The 23,076-nt window shown below is 42.0% G+C and overlaps 1 protein-coding gene across 1 annotated transcript in view; it reads left to right on the top strand.

Annotated features, from left to right (window-relative positions):
- Positions 1-21,869, top strand: part of LOC139477134 (chondroitin sulfate synthase 1-like) — a 29,758-nt gene extending 7,889 nt beyond the window's left edge. Inside the window, exons 3-4 of the mRNA XM_071259688.1 lie at positions 19,799-20,604; positions 21,257-21,869. Of these exons, the coding sequence (XP_071115789.1) occupies positions 19,828-20,604; positions 21,257-21,859 (1,380 nt within the window). The 5' untranslated portion in view covers positions 19,799-19,827 and the 3' untranslated portion in view covers positions 21,860-21,869. The remainder of the gene's footprint in view (positions 1-19,798; positions 20,605-21,256) is intronic.
- Positions 21,870-23,076: the final 1,207 nt, after the last annotated feature.

A 23,076-nucleotide genomic window follows, 5' to 3' on the forward strand; every position in this document is an offset into this window, starting at 1 on the left:
ATCTTTTAACGTCTTTTGGTATGACGCAGCCGGGGATCGAACCTCGAACCTTCCGCTCTCCGGGCGGACGCCCTACCACTAAACCACGAAGGCGATTTCAGATACTTAATAAGATCTCAGATATATCTAGACATTTTAGACGTCAGTAGTGAATTAAGAGACAGAATATATAGATTTCTACTTCTGGGAACACAATCCTACGTAAATATCAATAGACTTGTGTCTCCTTATTTATACCGACGTGCATATGTGTGTATGTGTTGCCGCTTAAAATTGCACTGGTCTAGACCGATGTCGATTTTAGAGTGCTTGAGTCTAGCCCAAGATACCATGCCGCAGTTTAACATGGATACCCCACTCAGACACAGCATACTGACTCCGAGCCGACCAGTCCACGTTTAAGCCCCTTCCTGCCGATCGTGTTTTGGTATGACGCAGACGGGGATCGAACCTACTTCCTTCCAAACTCAGCGCAGACAATTTATCCACTACACCACGGAGGCGACCTCTATATTTATAATTTTGACAGTATCATGTTTTTCTTCCTTGCAAGCTGACTTTTATATGTTATCTCGTTGAAAGTTTTTTCAACGATAGGGTACGGGTCCCGGAGACTAAGGCGCCGCGATTCGCTGTGCAGAGTTGCGTCCCTTGGGCACGCCAGACACATTATGGTAGATTTGAATCCCGGTTCGCCCCGATTATGGTGTCAGCACCATACCTGGCTCGTAGGTTTCACCGAAGTTGTGAACGTCTGAGACCTGCATCACTTCGGGCTTTTCTCCCATATCAAGATGACACGCCGCGATAACTGGAATATTCAAAGCGGCATTAAACCCAACTCACTCACTCACTCACCTTTACACTGATTTCATTAAAACTGACCACAAAACAAATTCATGCATCTAGCCAATAATTCATAATCATAAACAGTTATAGTACAAGCATGCCAAGAAAACAAACAAGTTGACAGCTCAACTGCCATATGCGTAACAAGATGTCCAACATGTTAAACCTAACTGAGTGAGTGAGTGAGTTGGGATTAACGCCGCTTTTAACAGTATTCCAGTTATATCACGGCGTGTCAGCTTAATTTGGGAGGAAAGCCCGAAGTGATGCAGGTCTCAGACGTTTACCACTTCGGTGAAACCCACGAGCACGTGTATGTTGCTGACAAACCCAGAAACATAATCGGGGCGGTCCGGGATTCGAACCCACAATCATAGGTTTCTGGCGTGCCCAAGGGACGCAACTCTGCACAGCGAATCGCGGCGCTTAGACGACTGGGCCAGCCGTGTCCCCATTTTAAACCTAAAACTCTGTTAATGAACTATTCTAACAACGCACCACCATCTACGACCTGGTCGTGAGTGCTCCAAAATGACTCCACCGGTGCAGAGGTTGATGGCTGTGATGTGAAGAGCGCTTCTCTTCAGTGTTTATAAAATGTCATGACGTGACAGGACGTTCATGACACCAACACAAAAAAACCTGCACATCTCGTACTTCAATCATTGGGACAGAGGAAGTCATATAGGACTCACGTTGCTTCCGCAAACAAGCACCTCATTCATCGTGTGACGTACGTTCAGTCCGTCTCGTGTAAGCCTTGTTTATCCGGCCTTTGACGTTCTCACTGAATTGGTAGGAATTATCAACTGTCTTGCAATGATTAACGTATTATTGTCAAAGAAAAATGTACTTTGCGTACATGCAGCCGTCCCTTACGACATTTATGGAGGGGTGGTGGTGATTTGGCGGCCTGGTAATTCTTTTTTAAAGAGACAGGCTATTTTGTCGGTCACCTCTTGGAAAAACGCGAAAGAAATTCTGCCTAACATTTAAATGCCTGTTCATGACATATATTTTTCAGCTCATCCAGGAAGCAATTTATTTTTTTTTGGTGTAAAATCATAGATACATGATTATTTTTCAATTGTTTCTATCTATCTATCTATCTATCTATCTATCTATCTATCTATCTATATATGAAACCGTCAGTACTTATGTGATTTTAACGGATACCGGAGATTCAGGATTATATAGGCGCAAGGAGGTTTCACTATAAAATGTGTGACAGTCACGTTTAGGGGAATAAAATGTGTGACAATCACAGTCACGTGTAGGTGGATATGATGTGTGACATGTACAGTCACGTGTAGAGGGATATAATGTGTGACATGTACAGTCACGTGCAGATGGATATAATGTGTGACATGTAGTCACGTGTAGAGGATATAATGTGTGACATGTACAGTCACGTGTAGAGGGATATAATGTGTGACATGTACAGTCAAGTGTAGGTGGATATGATGTGTGACATGTACAGTCACGTGTAGGTGGATATAATGTGTGACATGTACAGTCAAGTGTAGGTGGATATGATGTGTGACATGTACAGTCACGTGTAGGTGGATATATGTGTGACATGTACAGTCACGTGTAAAGGGATATAATGTGTGACATGTACAGTCACGTGCAGATGGATATATGTGTGACATGTAGTCACGTGTAGAGGATATAATGTGTGACATGTACAGTCACGTGCAGATGGATATATGTGTGACATGTACAGTCACGTGTAAAGGGATATAATGTGTGACATGTACAGTCACGTGCAGATGGATATATGTGTGACATGTACAGTCACGTGTAGGTGGATATTATGTGTGACATGTACAGTCACGTGTAGGTGGATATAATGTGTGACATGTACAGTCAAGTGTAGGTGGATATGATGTGTGACATGTACAGTCACGTGTAGGTGGATATATGTGTGACATGTACAGTCACGTGTAAAGGGATATAATGTGTGACATGTACAGTCACGTTCAGATGGATATATGTGTGACATGTACAGTCACGTGTAGAGGATATAATGTGTGACATGTACAGTCACGTGCAGATGGATATATGTGTGACATGTACAGTCACGTGTAGAGGATATAATGTGTGACATGTACAGTCACGTGCAGATGGATATATGTGTGACATGTACAGTCACATGTAGAGGTATATAATGTGTGACAGTCACGTGAAGGTAGATATAATGTGTGACAATCACGTGAAGGTGGATATAATGTGTAACAGTCACGTGCAGATGAATATAATGTGTGACATGTGCAGTCACATGTAGAGAGATAATTTGTATGACATTCATGTGTAGGTGGACACACCAACTTTACATACAGTATATACATCTTCTCACAATGTTTCAAATCGTCCACCACACGTGTACTAAACAGAATTTATGAAATACACGTGTATCTTCATTTGGAAGAGCCCCATGAAGATCCGGGGTAGAATAGGTCTTCAGCAATCCATGCTTGCCTTAACAGGCGACTATGCTTGTCGTAAGAGGCGATTACCGGGATCGGGTGGTCAGGCTCGCTGACTTGGTTTATGTATGTCATCGTATCCCAATTGCATAAATCGATGCTCATAACATCAATCACTTAATTGTCTGGTCGAGACTCGATTATTTACAAATAGGTGAAATATTACTGAATGCAAACAAACATTTGGCACATACGCGCATCTTGTGTTGTAATGTTTTTAAGTGAGGTGAAATTAGTTTTAATGTCGCATTGCTATTGTACTTATACCACGACGTGCAGCTGGATGTCCAGAACTTCATATGTAGGACAAACTCAACTTAGTAACGTCTATTATATAATAAAAGACTCAAGAAGATAGATAAATATATCGATACTTGGTTCGAACAACCCAGAAACGATACATCGAATCCTCAAATTTAACAACCATTTCGTTCAATCTTCAATTTTGCCTGAAAACAAACCCGGTCAGTTTAACATCAACATATTGTGGCGTTAAGTGAGTGAGTGAGTTAGGTTTAACGCCGCTTTTAACAGTATTCCAGTTATATTACGGTGTGTCAGCTTAATGTGGGAGGAAAGCCCGAAGTGATGCAGGTCTCAGACGTTTACCACTTCGGTGAAACCCACGAGCACGGCATGGTGCTGACAAACCTAGAAACATAATGTGGCGTTAAGAGCAATGTGTATACATTTAGACAGACCCGTGAAGATCCGGGGTAGAACAGGTCTTCAGCAACCCATGCTTGCCGTAAAAGGTGACAATGCTTGTCGTAAGAGGCGACTAACGGGATCGGGTGGTCAGGCTCACTGACTTGGTTGATGCATGTCATCGTATCCCAATTGCATAGAATGATGCTCGTGATGTCAATCACAGGATTGTCTCTCTGGCCCAGACTCGATTATTTTACAGACCGCCGTCATATAGCTGGAATATTGCTGAGTGCGGCGTTAAACAACAAACCAAAAACCAAAACATTTAGATACGTTATCTACGTTACATGCATAACACAAGCGATTTATCTCCATTCTTGTATCTCCATTCTCTTATCTAAAAGAAGGTTTTATCCTTTTGTTAACCCTTTGATTCTTATCAGTCAAATATTATCGTCGTATTATCGTTGCTGTCGAATTTGTTCTGACGCAGTCGCTAATTAATATAAGGTCGCTGTTTAAATGAAGGGGTAAGCTAAGACGTCTCGACGCCCGTATTACACAACATTACAGAGCAGGGCGACCCGAACAGTATTATCTGGTAGCCACATGTTGCCGGGACTTCCTTTCAACGCATATCGAATCATTCCACTGAGTGGACAAACGCCTCCGTTCCGGCCCAGGCAGTATTGTTCTAAAGGCTGTTTAATCAGTGAAGTACATTAGCTGCTGTTCGTGGATTGTTGATAAACACTTGCATTGTAAACGCAAACCTCGACTCGCCCAGATCCGATGTCTAATACCGGATATTAACAGACCATTTATTTTTACATTTTCTCTTTTATCGTGGGTTTGTTTATATAACCTTTGAACTTTGATTTCGGAGTTGAAAAAATATTCTGTTTTGAATCACCAAAAATGACATTTAGGTTGAGTGTGTGAGTGAGTATGGTTTAAAACCGCTTTTAGCAATATTCCAGCAATATCACGGCGGGGGACAGCAGAAATGGGCTTCACACATTGTACCCATGTCGGGAATCGAACCCGGGTCTTCAGCGTGACGAGCGAACGCTTTTACCACTAGGCTACCCGACCGCCCCACATTTAGGTTGAACAGGTTTCATAGTTATGGGGGCAGTGGGGTAGCCGAGTGGCTACAGTGATGGCTCTTCGCGTCATTGACTCCTGTTCGAATTCCCAAATGATAATGTGAAAGCGCATTGTTATTGGCGTCCCCGCCATGACATGGAATAACACTACAACCTGCCAGAGATCTCTAAACCGGCCTAACTACGAGCAGATCCAGATTAGACTACTGGTCTTCAGTAAACAATGCTTGTCGTAAGAGGCCCAACTGCGGAGATCGATGTTCATGTTGTCAGTCACTAGATTGTCAGCGAGCCTGACCACCTGATCCCGTTAGTCGCCTCTATCGACAAGCATAGTCGCCTTTTTACGGCAAGCATGGGTTGCTGAAGACCTGTTCTACCCCATGGGCACGTTAGACAAAGCGATCGTAGCCCTTCAACTGTCGTAGGTCGATGTTAAAGTATGGGCGTTACTATTGTCTTAGCGCTTCGATCGCTTTGTGGTAATTTACTCATGAATTTGGTTTACTGTTTACGTTATCTTGAACAGTATTTCAGTTATATGACGGCATGACATCTTAATGTGTGAGTGAGTGAGTGAGTTTGGTTTTACGCCGCTTTTAGCAAAATTCCAGCAATATCACGGCGGGGGACACCAGAAATGGGCTTCACACATTGTACCCATGTCGGGAATCGAACCCGGGTCTTCGGCGTGACGAGCGAAAGCATTAACCACTAGGCTACCAGACCGTCCCTCTTAATGTGGGAGGAACGCCCGACGTGATTCCAGTCGTTGACGTTTTCCAGAGCACCGGTATGGCGCACACAAGCCAAGGGTCTTAATTAGAGCTAACCTGACCAATGAGGCTTCGGTGCAGCGGTCCATTCATATCTATCGCAGCTATTTTGCCCTTTTAGCCAAATTTTAATGTTTCGACGGATAATCTAGACGGCTTATTATCTTGCTTTGTCAATTTATATGTATACCTCTCAGCATTGTCTATATGTCATTCATGTGCCGAATCTGACGCGCGTGTGTGTGTGTGTGTGCGTGCGTGCGTGTGTGTGCGTGTGTGTGCGAGTGTGTGTGACAAATTGAGATGCCACCTTCAAATGTCAGCTAATAATGATTTCTCATTGCCTGGATAGACATTTAGAGAGTATGATAAAACTGCTTTTGGTAAACGTTTCAATTTATTGCAAAGCTGATAGTATAGCATGAGCTTCAACCGTAAAAATCGAGCTTCCATCAGGTTGTCGCATCGACACAATCTTACAGTAAATAACAACTGCAGCTGATACCTCCTCAATATCTTTGGTGCCTTCTATGTAAATACTGGTAAAAGTGGGGTATAGGTTCATGAAATGCTTATTTATATAACAATCGATTTGTGTCAGACTTCTATAGTTTTATCAATACTAAATTGGCATGAGACCACGTGTGTGTGTGGCTGCTTGTACTAGTCCGGACTTATGCCGGTTTTATAGTGCTAGCAAACTGAGATACCATGCCGCAGTTTAACATGAATACCCCACTCAGACACAGTATACTGACTCCGAGCCGACCAGTCCTTGTTTTAGCCCCTTCATGCCGAGAGGCAGGCAGGGTAACAAAAAGCAGCCACCGACCTTCCGCTCTCCGGGCAGATACTCTATCTACTAGACAACGGAGACTTTATTACGGTTGTAATTTAGATACCGCAGTTAAGGCAGCGGTAGGGACTAACAATTTTAGTCCACTAGTCCTTATGACTATAACATATAGCAAAACTCTTAAAAATGGAAAATCTCTACTAGTCCTTATGATACCTTAACTATTGGGTAGTTTGGCAAGAACGACAGGACTAGTGCCAATTCCTAACGCTGGTTAAGACATAATTCCTAAATTGCTCTGAATATTAGAGCGACCACATTTTTGTACACGTATTCAATTATGGAAGAATTCTGTGATGATATACACATTTTGAAGTCTTCTCCTTTCTTTCCATCAAGGGCATACGTTGTGCTTGTGGTCCAGCGAAAGCATTCGTGACCAACTCGTGTTATTCCGGGACAAGCCGAATAGCGACTTGTGCCCTCTCGTGGCGATGTTTGAGACCGGGTTCCGTCTTATCGCAAACGGGCATACCTAAAGCAATTGTCAACTCATTGCGTAATCGTTCACACATTTTCACATTTTGATATATATTTCAGATGCAATTTAAAGCACTTCGGGATGTGCGGAATTATACAGTATGAATGAACACATTTAACTGTGTTTTTGGTATATTTTCAGATACAAGACATGTCAAATCAAAAATTATTTCTGAGGGATTCTTTGACGAAGTACTTGAAATCATACGCACATTCTGATTGGTTTGTCGTATTTTCTCACATAACATTCATCGATAGGGGAACGAGACTTCTTGCGGTTACGGAAAGGGGCGAATCCAGCGAAAGGAGTGTCGGTATAAACTGGTTCCATACGTCCGTTGCGCTGTGACTCATTCCGACAGTGTTCTGGTGACAGTCATGTGATTGTTGAGACACGGTCACGTGATGTGGGGCACAGCCTATAAATATATACAGTGTAGTCTTACATCAGACAAGTTTAGATATTTTCTTCCGTAATTTAAGCGAGCAGTTCTATAACCGTCCACTTAGAATGGCGAATAAATCCCCTCTGCCAGCTTCATACATACTCGTCGTAATATAATATACTCGCCATATTTAAATAAGGCACAGATGTCCTTGATTCCATCCTCATTAGTGAAGGGCGCCCTAGGTATGTCGGGTGTCAAACACGAACTCGTGCCAACAAGCGTCTGAGTATGCTGACAGTGCAATTAACATGTAGTTTAAGCCTGTCGCACTTATTGGGTGATTTTATGAAACTGGAAAATGGACCCCGACTATTAAAAACAATGAAAAGTGCAAGATTTAAGTTGATGGATACAGCTACCCAAACCCTGCATCTGAACGCAACCAATGGCTTCTCCCACGCACGTTCAACACATGACAAGAAACTGTCAGTATTGGTATAAAATTATTCATTCCTGATGCAACTTAACAGCGATCCTTTTCATCCTTTTATCTCTTATTAGCAGCCGAGGGGAAGGGGCGGGGGAAGGGCCAAAAATTGGCTTAAAACATTGTTCCCAAGAGGGGAATCGATCCCCGGCCTTCAGCGTGACGACCGAACGCTTTAACCAGCAGGCTACCCCACCGTGTGTGGCGTTCACGTCAACACACTGTCAGATGAAGGGAGGTAACTCACCACCACCCCTCAATCTTTTTTTTCTAACATTGAAAGCCAATATATAATTAGCCCTGACATGCACACTGAAAAGCATTTTGTTAAATATCATTTCGATTGCGTTTTTATTTGTTTTCTTTGAACGTCAAGAGGGAAAAATTAACTTGCGTATCGGGTCAGTTTCTTGGGGAATGTTTGCGCGAGACAAGAATATTAATGAATGAAGCTATCATAAAATATTCAATCTTGAAGCTTCTCCATATTGAAAATATTGTCGCCTGTGGTATTCAAATTTCTGCATGACTTTCAGCCGAGCCGAAATGGGGTTTAACGTCGCGTCCAAGATTATTGCACTTATATAGCGACGTGCATGTACGTGTGCGTGTTTGTACTAGTCCGGACTGATGCCGATTTATAGTGCTAGCCCACTGAGATACCATGCCGCAGTTTAACATGAATACCCCACTCAGACACAGTATACTGACTCCGAGACGACCAGTCCTTGCTTTAGCCCCTTAATGCCGAGCGCCAGACAGGGTAACAACAAGTACCATCTTTTAACGTCTTTTGGTATGACGCGGCCGGGGATCGAACCCCGTACCTTACGCTCTCCGGGCGGACGCTCTACCACTAGACCAAGGAGGCGGTCGCATGACTTTCAGCAAATACTGTGATCAACCTTTGTTGTATAACTCAACCTACCATACTTAGTTGTGATCAAAATATTGTTGAATCAAATACGTTCACCCAGTATGATATAAGCGACAAGTCGACTCGGGTCGATTCAGCTTATTCCGCTTCGCACGTTATCTCGCGCAGCAATAGAGAAGTGGTTGGTTGGTTTGTTGTTTTACGCCGCATTCAGCAATATGACGGCGGTCTGTAAATAATCGAGTCTGGACCAGACAATCCAGTGATCGATATCATGAGCACCGATCCATGCAATTGGGATCGATGACATGCATCAATCAAGTCAGCCAGCCTGACCACCCGATCCCGTTAGTCACCTCTTACGACAAGCATAGTCGCCTTTTACGTCAAGCTTTGGTTGCTGAAGACCTATTCTACCCCGGATTTTCAAGGGTCCAATAGAGTAGTGATATGAATTTAACTGTAAACCGTGTAACGCCAGATCCCTATGACATGACGGACATACTAAGGGCAGGGTAGTCCCGCACTTAACATAGGGCAGGGTAGTCCCGCACTTAACATAGGGCAGGGTAGTCCCGCACTTAACAGAGGGCAGGGTAGTCCCGCACTTAACAGAGGGCAGGGTAGTCCCGCACTTAACAGAGGGCAGGGTGGTCCCGCACTTAACAGACATCGGATATGCATTTTGATCTGTTGACAAGAGCGAACGGAAAGAGTTGTCATCCGTTATAAAAGGAATCAGTCATAAAAAATTCTGTCACCATGTTAAATTGAAGCACGTGGAGGTCACGTGTAATAAAGTAGTTCTGACACATGTGCTGTTGGGCGGAGACGATCCGATTGAAAACAACTGCCGTCCTTTTCCTTTTGCTGACTAAATAAATGACGGATCGAATTCAAGTTACGATAAACTATTTTCAGTATGGCCCCGTTTCGCTGTATACCAGGATCCGCTGCTTGGAGTTTGAACCCAGACTCCCCTGAAAATGATCCTTAGTGTTAATACCATGCGTCAATTTGGGTTTTTCTTCCACATTAAGCTTAAACTCACAAGCCGTTATATAACTGAACTATTGATCAAAGCAGCGCTAAAACAATTGCATGTTCTTCAACGCCGCAATCAGCAATATTACAGCTGAATCACGTCAGCCTGTACATAACGGAGTCTGGTCAGAGCAAACCAGTGACTGAAAGCATGAGCACCGATACAGGCAAACTGGGTAAGGAGAGCGATTTGACGTTTTTATTCTATTTCTTTGGTAGGTTAGAAAACTATAGAAATTTAATTCTAATGTGCCTCTTTTGGCCACGCCCCTGTGGTTCGAGGTTCAAATGTCGGAATCCGGTTCAAAAACAAAATTTGAAAAGTCGTTTAGTAACAGTTTTTAAAAATAAAATTGTCAATTTAGGATTTTCTTCCATAATACGTCGTTATATAACGGAACTACTGTTCATGATCCGTAGTTTGTGAAGTATCTCCTGAGGAAACGGACAAAAAGCATTACGAAAATGTGCACTGGATTTTGAGAATAAGCCATCAAAGCACTTGATACTGTTTTCAGTTGAAGAATGATCAGAAAACGAATAGATGAAGATCTAGCAAATATTGCAGACTCGATTACAAAACAAAACCTGTTCAGCCCGGACGACGCTAATCTGAAGACCTCACATGTAGGAGCCTGATGGACACGTCAACATAAATTTAAATGGACGTAACTCCCTATCCACAAATTGTTAATTCGCACACATGTTAATCTGGAAGATTAACTGATTTATGTATATAAGTAAATAACAAAAGTTACTGACTGATAAAAATTCAAATAATATTTGACCAGTGATGATCCGGGGTAGAATAGGTCTTCAGCGACTATGCTTGTCGGAAGAGGCGACTAACGGGATCGGGTGGTCAGTCTAGGTGAATGGTTGATTGTGTGTCATTGTAACCCGATCGAACCCCGGACCTTCCGCTCTCCGGGCAGACGCTCTACCACTAGACCACGGAGGCGGTCTTATTTTAGCATATACTTATAACATACAACATACATAAAAAAATGTTGGTAGAGTTGGTAGCATTTGCAGTGTCAAACACGTCAGCGATAGCATGTACAAATATTCTTCAGATTTTTTACCTTTTAAGGACGCTTCTGTTGTTTGTCAAAGGGACACAACTCGGTTTATACTCGATATCGAGACTGCATGTTTTCAAGCCGTGGCCTTAACTACCGATTTGGCTTATTTTAGTTAAGTAACATTTTATCAAAAAAATTAGAAAACGAAAAAGGACAAAAACATCATAGGAAGGATGAATATCCAAAGTGTTATGAAACAATACTCACAAATGGGTTCAGAGAGCAATAAACATAAGACATGATGTTCTCTTTCAACTGGAGGGGCGGTCTGGTAGCCTAGTGGTTAAAGCGTTCGCTCCTCTCGCCGAAGACCCAGGTTTGATTCCCTACATTTGTACAATGTGTGAAGCCCATTTCTTGTTTCCCCCGCCGTGATATTGCTAGAATATTGCTAAAAGCGCCGTAAAACCATGCTCACTCACTCAAACAAATGGTCGGTCCCGAAGTCATATGTTGTTTCAGATATGTGACAAAAAAAAAACGATTCACAAAGTAATCGAACTCGGGCTCTCCCAGTTTTGTTTTGAAAATGGAAATTCGTTAATTTCAGTTCTAGTTCGGGGTGATATTCATGCTTGCGAACGGGTTTGAAAGGAATACTGGGGTAGAATAGGTCTTCAGCAACCCATGCTTGCCCTAAAAGGCGACTATGCTTGTCGTAAGAGGCGACTAACATGATAGGGTGGTCAGGCTCGCTGACTTGGTTGATGCATGTCATCGATCCCAATTGCATAGATCGATGCTCACTGGATTGTCTGGTCCAGACTCGATTATTTACAGACCGCCGTCATATAGCTGGAATATTGCTGAGTGCGGCGTTAAACAACAAACCAACAGTTGAAGAACATGTTGTTTATGCCTGTCCCACTGATTGGATGGTTTCATGAAACTGAAAATTTGGCGACTATCAAAAATAATGAAAAGTTAAAGATTGTGAGTGAGTGAGTGAGGTACTGCTTTACGTCACATCGGCAATATTTCAGCCATATCGTGACGAGAAATTAGACATGAAATATACAAATATTTAAACTTTATAAAAATCTGTCATCAAAGGACAGTATGAGAACTAGAATATCACAGATAAGATTTAAAACTAGTTGCAGAACAGTTAAAAGCATTAAGTAGTAAGGAACAACACAATATAAAAATGGGCTAGAGATCGTCAGTAACTAAAGGGAGATCACCACACCAGGGACCATGGGGACTTACAGTGCCTTTGCTTCCTGCATGGACCCCGGTAGGATTTACACCATCCCTTCAGTCGCTGGCGATTATATGCAAGTTTAGCCATTGAATTAAACTAACAAATATACTACGATTTAAAAGTCTGGTATGCATAAAAATACTACGAATGGTTGGGGACTTACATACCCTCTTAGGGGGACAATAATTTTACGCTACTTCAACCCCCCTCGAGGGTACAGCCACTCACAATCTAAGTTATTAATTAGCACTACCAATTAATAAAATAATACATTAAGCACATCAAAATTTATGGACAAGTTCTATTTCTTTTAAAAAACATAATATTAAACGAGAATTAACATCATTAAAAAGGTCCTTAATTGTTTTTACATTGAAATATTTATCCCTTGTGATGGAAAAATCAACACAGTCAAGCAGGACATGCTTGACGGTGATTCTCTCATCACAAGGGATACAAAACGGAGGATCCTCGCCTTTTAGTAAATATTCATGAGTATATCTGCTGTGGCCAATACGACATCGTCGCATAATGACCTCTTCAAATCTGGACTGACACCCCAAGAAGGTATATCCGATATTTGGTTTAATTTCATGTAATTTATTGATACCTACTTGGGCGTCCCACTTCTGTTGCATAAGATCTCGGATGTAGGATCGAATCATGGGTTTAAAATCAGTGTATGGGATCAGAAGTGGTGTCACAGATTTGTTGAGGGCTGCTTTAGCAGCAGCATCGGCCATTGTGTTACCTTTGATACCAACATGGCTTGGTAACCAACAAAAGACGATGTCATATTGGCCAGTAGCAAGATCATTAAATAACTCAAGAATTTGGATTAAAAGTGGATGTTTTGAAGACATATTTTTAATTGCCTGAAGGCATGAAAGAGAATCTGAAAACAGTATGAATTGTTTATGTTTAGCTTGATTACCGATATATTTAAGTGCTGTAAAAATGGCGTTTGCTTCTGCAGTGAATATTGAACTGTTATCAGGTAAACGTGAAGAGATTGTTCTGGATCCAATGACAGTGGCACTAGCAACTGCGCCACCATCCTTGGATCCATCTGTAAATATAGATTTATAAGTGTCATAATTGTTTCTTAGTTGATGGTATTCTTGTTGGTATATTAATTGGTTAGTATCAGATTTCTTAAGTTTGGTTAATGTCAGGTCTACCTCTGGCTTTACCATTTGCCAAGGAGGAGATGAGAAAAGTTGAGTAGGAGCTATATCTTGGAGTTTAATATTCGAAGCTGATATTGCAGATTTTATTCTAATTCCGAGTGGTGGATTGAGTGCTGATTTCTTTTTGTAAAGATCTTCGTAGAGAGGATGGAATATACATTCAAAAGCTGGATTTGACGGATTAGAATATAATTTAGTGATGTATTGTAGAGATAATTTTAGTCGGCGTTGTTTAAGAGAAGGCTCATCTGCTTCTATATAGAGACTGTGAATGGGAGACGTTCTGAAGGCTCCAAGGCAAAGCCTCAGACCCTGATGATGTATCGTATCTAGTTTTTGTAAATTACTTTTGCAGGCTCCACCATAGACGATGGAGCCATAATCAAGTTTTGAACGGATGAGTGACCTGTATAAGTGTAAGAGGGTTGTTTGATCCCCTCCCCACTTTGAATTGAAAACAACTTTCAAGAGATCGAGTGCCTTCAGGCATTTAGCTTTTAGGTATTTTATATGTGGAAGGAAAGTTAAGTGGTTATCAAAAATAAGTCCCAAGAACTTGGCCTCTTTAACAACTTTGATAGGAGTGCCATTCAGAAATAGTTCAGGGTCCTTGTGTGGCTTATATTTTCTGCAGAAATGTATACAATTAGTTTTTGATTTGGAAAATTTAAACCCGTTTTCTAAACACCACTTGTGAATTTTATTAAGACATAATTGTAATTGCCTTTCTATTGTGCGCATATTTTTACCCCGACAAGATAGATTAAAATCATCCACAAAAAGTGATCCATCAACTGAATCATTTAAAACTTTGGACAAACTGTTAATTTTGATACTGAATAAAGTGACAGACAAAATACTGCCTTGTGGGACACCCTGATCCTGATTATAATGATCAGACAGGGTTGTACCCACTCGGACTTGAAATTGCCTGTCTGTTAAAAACTGGGATATAAAATGAGGCAGACGGCCTCTTAATCCAAAATCATGAAGATCTTTTAAAATACCATGTTTCCATGTTGTATCGTAAGCTTTTTCTAAATCGAAAAAGATCGATACAGCATGTTGTCTATTTACAATGGAATTTTTAATGAACGATTCTAAACGCACTAAATGATCGATAGTACTTCTGTTCTTCCGGAAACCACATTGTATATTGGTAAGAAGATTATTTGTTTCCAAGTACCACACTAATCGATTATTTACCATGCGTTCCATCGTTTTACAAACACAGCTAGTTAGTGAGATAGGTCGGTAATTTGATGGATCAGAATGATCCCGCCCAGGTTTGGGTATTGGTATAACAATGGCATTATGCCATGAAGGTGGAAACGTCCCAGATGTCCAAATGTCATCAAATATAGTCAACAAAGTTGCAAGGCATGATTCGGGCAAGTGTTTCAGTAGCTGATAATGAATATTATCAGCGCCTGCTGCTGTATCATGAGCTTGCCCTAAGGCAGTATATAGCTCATGTAGTGAAAATACCTCATTGTAATCTTCACCATTATCAGATGTAAAATTTACTTTTTTCTTTTCCTGTTGGAGCTGATATTTTTGAAATTCAGGAACGTAATTTGATGAAGACGAATGTTGAGATAACGTTTTCCCAAGGCTATTGGCAATATCAGACTTATTCGTTAGCAAAGTATCGCCATCCTTTAGATGGTTTACTGTAGAATTTGATCCCTTGCCTTTGATCTTTTTGATCATGTTCCATACCTTGGACATGGGGGTACGAGAGTTAATTTTTGAGACATAATTCTGCCAGGATTGACGTTTATTTTGTTTGAATAGACGCCTCGCCTTAGCATTTGAAATTTTGACAGTGTTTAAATTATGGACAGTGGGATGTTTACGGAAGTATTTCTCCGCCTTCTTACGACATTTCCTAGCTTGTTTGCAAGAGTCATCAAACCACGGTTTACGAACATGTGGGTTGACGGAGGACTTAGGAATTGATTCATCAGCAATTTTATTCAGTTGATCTGAGAACAACTGAATCGGGTCATTAACATTCTGAAAGGACGTAGGTTGTAATTTATCTTTGCATAAAGATTGAAATAAAGGCCAATCAGCCTTCACAAAATTCCATCGAGGTGAAGGTGGATCATCAGCGGGATTAATGGGTTTAAGCACCGTGGGGAAATGGTCACTCCCACATAGGTCATCATGGACAAACCATGAAAATTCATTCAACAAAACTGAATCCGTCAATGACAGATCTAATGATGAATACGTACCAGTTGCAGGGTGTAAGTAGGTGTCTGAGTCATCGTTAAAGATGCAGAGGTCATTATCAGAAACAAAATCCTCAATGACTTTACCCTTTTGATTAATGATAGAGCCTCCCCATAAAGTATTATGCCCATTTAGATCACCCATGATGAGACAGGGCTTTGGGAGCTGGTCGTACAGTTTTTGGAGATCATTACGCTGAAGATTTGAGGATGGAGGAATGTATAAGGAGCAAAGTGTGAAGGCAATATGCAGTGTAAGTCTAACTGCAACTGCTTGCAAATTCGTGTCAAGCGGAACAGGACTGTGAACAACGCCCCGCCGCACCAAAATAGAAGCACCTCCAGTAGCTTTATCTCCCGGAGGAGAAAAAGAATGATAGGAACTATACTGCCTTAATTCAAATTTATCAGTATTTTTCAGGTACGTCTCTTGTAAACAAATTGCTGATGGAATAAAATCAGTTGTTAATAACTGTAGTTCGTTAAAATTGTGCCTAAGCCCTCTGCAATTCCATTGAAGTACATTTGAATGATTCATGGCGGTTCAACAGGAGATCGCTCACGTGAACGTGAAGAGGAGTCACAACTGTTGGTGTGATGTGGGGATGGAGTAACATCCATCTCTAAAGGTTCAAAGAAGTTGTGAACATCTACAGATGTTTCAGTAGGAGTCGGGATCTTTGTTGTAATTTTCCTGTTTTGTTTTTTCTTTTGTTTTCTTGACGTGTCAGCTGATGTTTGTACAGTAGCTGACATTTCTGGAGCTGCTAAAGATTGAGTCAAAGTTTCACTCATAATCTTAGATGGTGGAGAATTGTCACATGCTGTAGTAGCTAATTGAGGTGTCTGGCTTTCAGATGTTGTCGTAATAGGCATTGGATGGTCTGAATTTGTCCATGTCAAATCTGTTTGACATTCTATTGATCTAGTTGTGGAAGGGCGAGAGACAGCTGCAGCATAGGTTTGTGTTGATGGAGGAGACCGGCTGGCAACAAGTTTTTTAGCATCTAGATAAGACAAATTATTTTGACATTTGACAGTCAAAATATCCTTTTCCAGTTTCCACAGTGGACAGAATTTGGAAGAAGCAACATGTCGGCCATTACAATTAACACATTTGAGTTCAGCTGTACAATCAGAACCGTCATGATTGCTACCACAGCGGAAACAAACAGACGATCGATTGCATGTCTTGGACCCATGTCCAAACTTCTGACACTTATAACATCGGAGTGGATTGGGGACATACACCTCCACTCCGATGTTGAAATAGCCTGCCTTTATTGATTGGGGTATGGTTGAAAGGGAGAAGGTGAACAAATATGTGTTCGTAGGAACGAAGGTCTCACCGTCTTTTCTTGAGAAACGTTTCACTGACGTGACATGTTGTTCCTGTAATTCATCAAGTATCTCGTCCTCTGACATCTCAGCCAGACAACGGGCTCTGTCGCGGATGATACCTCGACTTGAATTTAGCGTTCTGTGCTCAGAGACAACTACTGCAGTGTTTGCAAACATTGTACACTTCAAAAGATTGATAGCTTGCTGTCTCCGTGCACACTCCACCAAAAGAGAGCCGCCCCGGAGCCGTGAAACATTTTTTACCTCTCCGCAAATACCTTCAATGGCTTTGCAAATTGCAAATGGATTCATTTTTAAAGGATGATCAGTTCCAGATTCAACTACAAGAAATCGTGACCAATTAGAATTTTGTTGAACAGAAGCAGCGTCAGATGAGAAAGTCTCAGCTTCTAAACGTCTTTTCTTTTCGTTGCGGTTTGAACCAGAGAGATTGTTTGCCATGGTGAAAGTAAATTATTCAGCACCTCTGCTCCCCACCCACCATGGAGTGCTACAAAGAGCGATGTTATATTGCACCGGATCTCCAACATGCAAACATCAGGGATACAGAGGTGGTATACTCCAGTAAGAACAACATGAATAGCTGTATTTGTCTATCAAATAAAATGCCAGGCTGGTTCGGCCCATGACAGGAAATTGAAGACATACAGAACTCAGAGGTCGAAAGTACCAGATTGGCCCATGAGCCACCGCCTTCTGGCGTAAGACTCTAGGCAATTTATTCAATCCAAAATTGAGAACATACACAAGATATGCACGGCCAAGACCGAAATATACATTAGAATACAACACATGTGTGCATATACATTATTACGCACAGGGCCTGGCATGACCAGCCGATTGATAAGACCGGGCCCATCTTACCACCCGTCTAGGCGAAGTAAGGGTCGAAGTAGTGTGTTGGGCAAAGGAACACAGTTCCAGGAACCAGTGCCCTCAACTACCAGACTCCCGTCCTCCGCCGACACAGGGACGCAACCCACGGCAAACGGGCTGCCCACTTTGGTCGCCTCTTACGACCAGCAATGGGGTGCTGTGGAAATATTCTACCCCGGTTCCACACGGGGGAAGAGCTATTAGCGCTACCCAGCACTCACCACGAGGAGGTTGCTCTTCACGAGTGCCAGTTAAAGATTGAAGGTGATAGAAAAGTCAACCCAAAACCATTGCCTTAAAAAAAACAGCTTGTGTTTCACATGTTTGTGCAAATGCATGTTAAGTAACAGTCAGTGGGTATAAAATTATTTATTCCAGATGCAAATGAACTGCACTGTTGGACGCTAAAAATGTGACGTTTTGCGAATACTTTTATTTCTTATTATCTGTGTGACCCCTTAATATTGATGCTTTAATGAAATTAAGTCGTCTCAACCGTCGCAAGAACTTGTATCTGTTTTTAATGAGATTGAAGTAATCTCAGCATAGGATTAATCCCGTTTTGTTTGTTTAAAGCATTAATTATCCCCCGCCCAACAAAGTTGGCGGGGGATATAGAAACGGGCTTCGTCCGTCCGTCCGTCCGTCACGTTTCGTTTCCGGAGCATAACTCAGAAACCGTTCAATATTTTTTCCTGAAACTTTGAAGGTCGGTCAGGTACTTGCTGAACTGGTGCCTTTTGCTATTTACAAGTTTTAGAAATTTGTATTTTTTACGTTTCCATGGCAACAAGATGGACTTAGGTTCCAAACTCTTATATTTTTACAATTTCAATGACAAGTTCCACCTCGGTTAATAGATTTAGGGTTTGTTTAGATTTAATTATGTCATAAATTCTGCAACAGTGGTGGGGGATATAGCCACGTTAGTGGCAAACTCTTGTTGTTTATTGTTAAGCAATTTTCTCTGCTGCCGTCGTAGTATGCAGCTACTAGCAGACTTGTTTCTCATGAAAACACGGGCTGTGAACCAGGGGGCAGATGACCACGGAGTATGCTGATCAATGTGTTGGATTAACGAGACTGATTAATGAGTGATTTTGGTAATTTATTACAAATTAGATGTGTCGGAGTCATAGTAGGAGACGAATAAATGGGTCTAAATTGCACTGATTTAAGCAGTTCCCATCATTATCGGATCAGGCGTTAAACAAGAAACAAACAATTAAACAAACATTTATTATATATTTAAGTAGTAATTTAGGATGGACGGGAGATGAAAAACACAAATTATACTTAACGCTTCTAACACATCAAAACCTGATGGTTTCCCCAATCTCATTAAAATCAGATCTTAGTTCATCCGACCAATCAGTGCGTCGCTTACCAGATTATGAAAGTGACATTCGGAATGTGATTTCTAATCATGCAATCAAGAAAACTTTAAAATGGGGTATTCCGAACGAGAGTTACGTGTTTGACGACTGAATCCTTACAATCAGACCATCTATTAGCGATTCCAGAATGTTTTTTTTGTTCAGGTTTCAAATTTGTAATCGAGAATTTGTCAAAATTTGTTTCGAAGCGTAGTCGCCAATTTGAAATTTGTGCCGTAAAGCACGAGAAAGCTGCCTTCTGATTGGTCATTCCGTTGGTCGGTCAAAGTTCGTGCAAGGTCGGTCTGACGTGACCCGTAATGGGATGTCCTCAGATCTTTGTTTAGCGGTAGCGAGAACTAAGGTCTGGTTTTAGAAAGATTGATGGTTTCCCTTAATTAAACTGATACATCATTGAGCATTTTATTCCTTTTAGTTTTCTGCATTGTCTTTTTCAGTTGATAACGACGAGGGAGTGAGATGCATCATGGGTAGACGTGCGTCACATCGTATGTTCCGGGACTTCCTGTGCAGCCTCGTTATCGGCTTTCTGACCGGATACATCACCAGTCACACCGTCCTCGTTGTCCTGTGGCGCCGACAGGAGGCGGCGTGCAGGTCGCCGGGGGGATGGGGACGGCCACGCCCTCCACCCACAGATCCCAAGCCGCTGTGTGATTCGGACATTCCCACGGAGAGACTTGTGTTCATCGGCGTGATGACTGCCAGGAGGTATCTCAAAACACGAGCTGAAGCTATTTACAAAACATGGGGAAAACATGCTCCTGGCCGGCTTGTGTTCTTTGTGGGGACGGGCGAGAATTATGAAACATCGCTGCCGGTGATAGTGTTGAGCGACGTCGCCGACGACGAGTACCCGCCGCAACGGAAGTCCTTCGAGATGCTCCGCCACATGTCCAGCCAACACGGCCACGACTTCCACTGGTTCGTGAGACTCGACGACGACGTGTTTGTCAACACGGAACGCCTCCGGAACTTCCTCAATTCCATCAACAGCTCTCAACAATTGTACATGGGCCACCCGGGTACGGGTAAGGCGGACGAGAAGGGGAATTTAGGTCTCCATGACGACAAGCCTTACTGTATGGGAGGCCCGGGGGTGATCCTGAGCGGCCCCACCCTCAGGCAAGTTGCACCCCACCTTCTGGGCTGCCTGAACGACACAGTGACGTCACATGAGGACTCGGAGCTTGGGAGGTGTGTGGAGAAGGTGACGGGACTGTCGTGTACAATCGCGAGAGAGGTAAGTTTGTGATCCGATGCCTACCCGGTTGTATAAAATTGAGGGGATATGATTTTACGCCGCTGTCGGAAATATTCCAGGTAGATTACGGAAGCGTGTAAAAAGCTGAATCCGGATCAACCGAGAAGGTGAGTGAGTGAGTATGGTTTCACGCCGCTTTTAGCAATATTCCAGCAATATCACGGCTAGGGACACCAGAAATGAGCGTCACTCTTTTTACCCATGTCAGGAATCGAACCCTGGTCTTCGGCGTGACGAGCGAACGCTTTAACCACAAGGCTACCCGACCGCCCCCTACGACGTGAACGCAAGTTTAACAATATTGTTATCTACTTAGTGAGTGAGTTAGTGAGTTGGGTTTAACGCCGCTTTAAACAGTATTCCAGTTATATCACGGCGTGTCAGCTTAATGTGGGAGGAAAGCCCGAAGTGATGCAGGTCTCAGACGTTTACCACATCGGTGAAACCCACGAGCACGGGTAGGGTGCTGACAAACCTTGAAACATAATCGTGAACCATAGCCGTGTTTGTTAGTAAGCGCCTGACCATGCTTGTCGAATTTCAACTATGTTTAAGGAGATTTTCAATCCAACTGATCGTGATTCTCTTGTTTTACACAAAGCATATATAAATTCAAATCCATTTGTTTCAGTTTGACGGCATGTTTTCTCAAAACTACAACGAGAAGACCGGGGCTTGGACTGTAGGCTTAAAAGCTGAGAAACAAAATGCCATTTCCTTCCACCCCATAAAACAACCAATGTTCCAATTCTCTCTGCGCATTATGCTGTTGGCAAGAACTGTACGCGAGAAAATGAAATACATGGACGTCCTAGTTAAAGAAAAATCTTTTTTAAAAACATTCGGGTTCGTATCTTTTGATGACCCGGAAGTTAAAAACTGTTGGTCCAGCCCTTGTGACGTCGACAGTGGAGAGATCTGGGCATGCGTAAACGCATACGACGTTTACTCTATGAATTCAGATGATCTGAGAACGTCCATATTACACAAAGGAAGAGCGTTTGGTTTAGCGGAAGCTCGCCATGCGCTGGGACAATTTTTGAAAAGGGAAAGAATTCGGAAACGACTCCGTCTTTCTCCCATTTCCTATCAGCGTGTATCTCCACAAGGCGGCCTCGAACACGTGCTTATCACGCGGATTGTGAAGGCGAACTACTTGCTGTTTCGGAGCCGACAAAAATTTGACCCCATATATTTTCGTGAAATACCACCAAGAAAGAACAGACAGGCTTGATTTAATTGGAAATAAATGATCTCATGTTGTACTTATGTTTCGGGTTTCAATTATTTTCGTGAAATACCACCGATAAAGTTTGTTTGTTTGATCCGGGGTGGAATAGGTCTTCAGCAACCCATGCTTGCCCTAAAAGGCGACTATGCTTGTCGTAAGAGGCGACTAACGGGATCAGGTGGTCAGGCTCACTAACTTGGTTGATGCATGTCATCGGTCCCAATTTCGTGGATCGATGCTCATGATGTCAATCACTTGATTGTCTGGTCAAGACGCGATTATTTACAGACCGCCGTCATATAGCTGGAATATTGCTGAGTGCGGCGTTAAACAACAAATGAACAAACAATCCATGTTTGATAAAAGTATGAAAATACATTTTTAATTATATTTTTAATATTATGAAAGAATCGACTTTGACGTTGAAGAAACGGTAGCAGTAACTATTTTGACCTTTTCCAAAACGATGATCATTTGCAAACGGAAAGAAGAAAGCGTGTACTTTTTGCTAATAACCAGTGTAATGTTTTTTTCTTTTGGATACAAATATATCATTGAGCGATGTCAGACTCTTTCCGTATGTTAAACATATCAATAGAGCAAACACATCAGTCATAATTTACGCTTCATTTGAGATAATGCTTTAAGTAGATGTTCAATTTTCGTTTAATAGCAGCATTGATAACACATTTAACCTTGGTTGACCGTTTAATGATTGTTACTATAATTAAGCTTAACATGAAAAACTCTGATACTGGTTGTACGGAATCATTCCGCAATGAAGATGTATTGCAAAATGGTCTATATTTTTCATATTTTTTTCAAAAAAGGTCTTTATTTTACTGTTACATTAGTTGTGATGTAGAACATTTAACTGCCTATCCGAGGGTGTGAGGTGAGGTGAGGTGAAATGGGGTTTAACGTCGCGTCCAAGATTATTGCACTTATATAGCGACGTGCATGTACGTGTGTGTGTTTGTGTGGCTGCTTGTACTAGTCCGGACTGATGCCGATTTATAGTGCTAGCACACTGAGATACCATGCCGCAGTTTAACATGAATACCCCACTCAGACACAGTATACTGAGTGAGTGAGTTTAATTAAAGTCACGTCGGCAATATTTCAGCCATAATGTGACTTGAAAGAGTTGGACAAGATTAATAAAAAACTGTCGACGAAGGACAGTAGAATAACTAGCAATATATCACAGATTGACTTAA

Source organism: Haliotis cracherodii, unplaced genomic scaffold (assembly GCF_022045235.1).
Source record: "Haliotis cracherodii isolate W230 unplaced genomic scaffold, xgHalCrac1.p SCAF_31, whole genome shotgun sequence".
NCBI classification, from domain to species: domain Eukaryota; kingdom Metazoa; phylum Mollusca; class Gastropoda; order Lepetellida; family Haliotidae; genus Haliotis; species Haliotis cracherodii.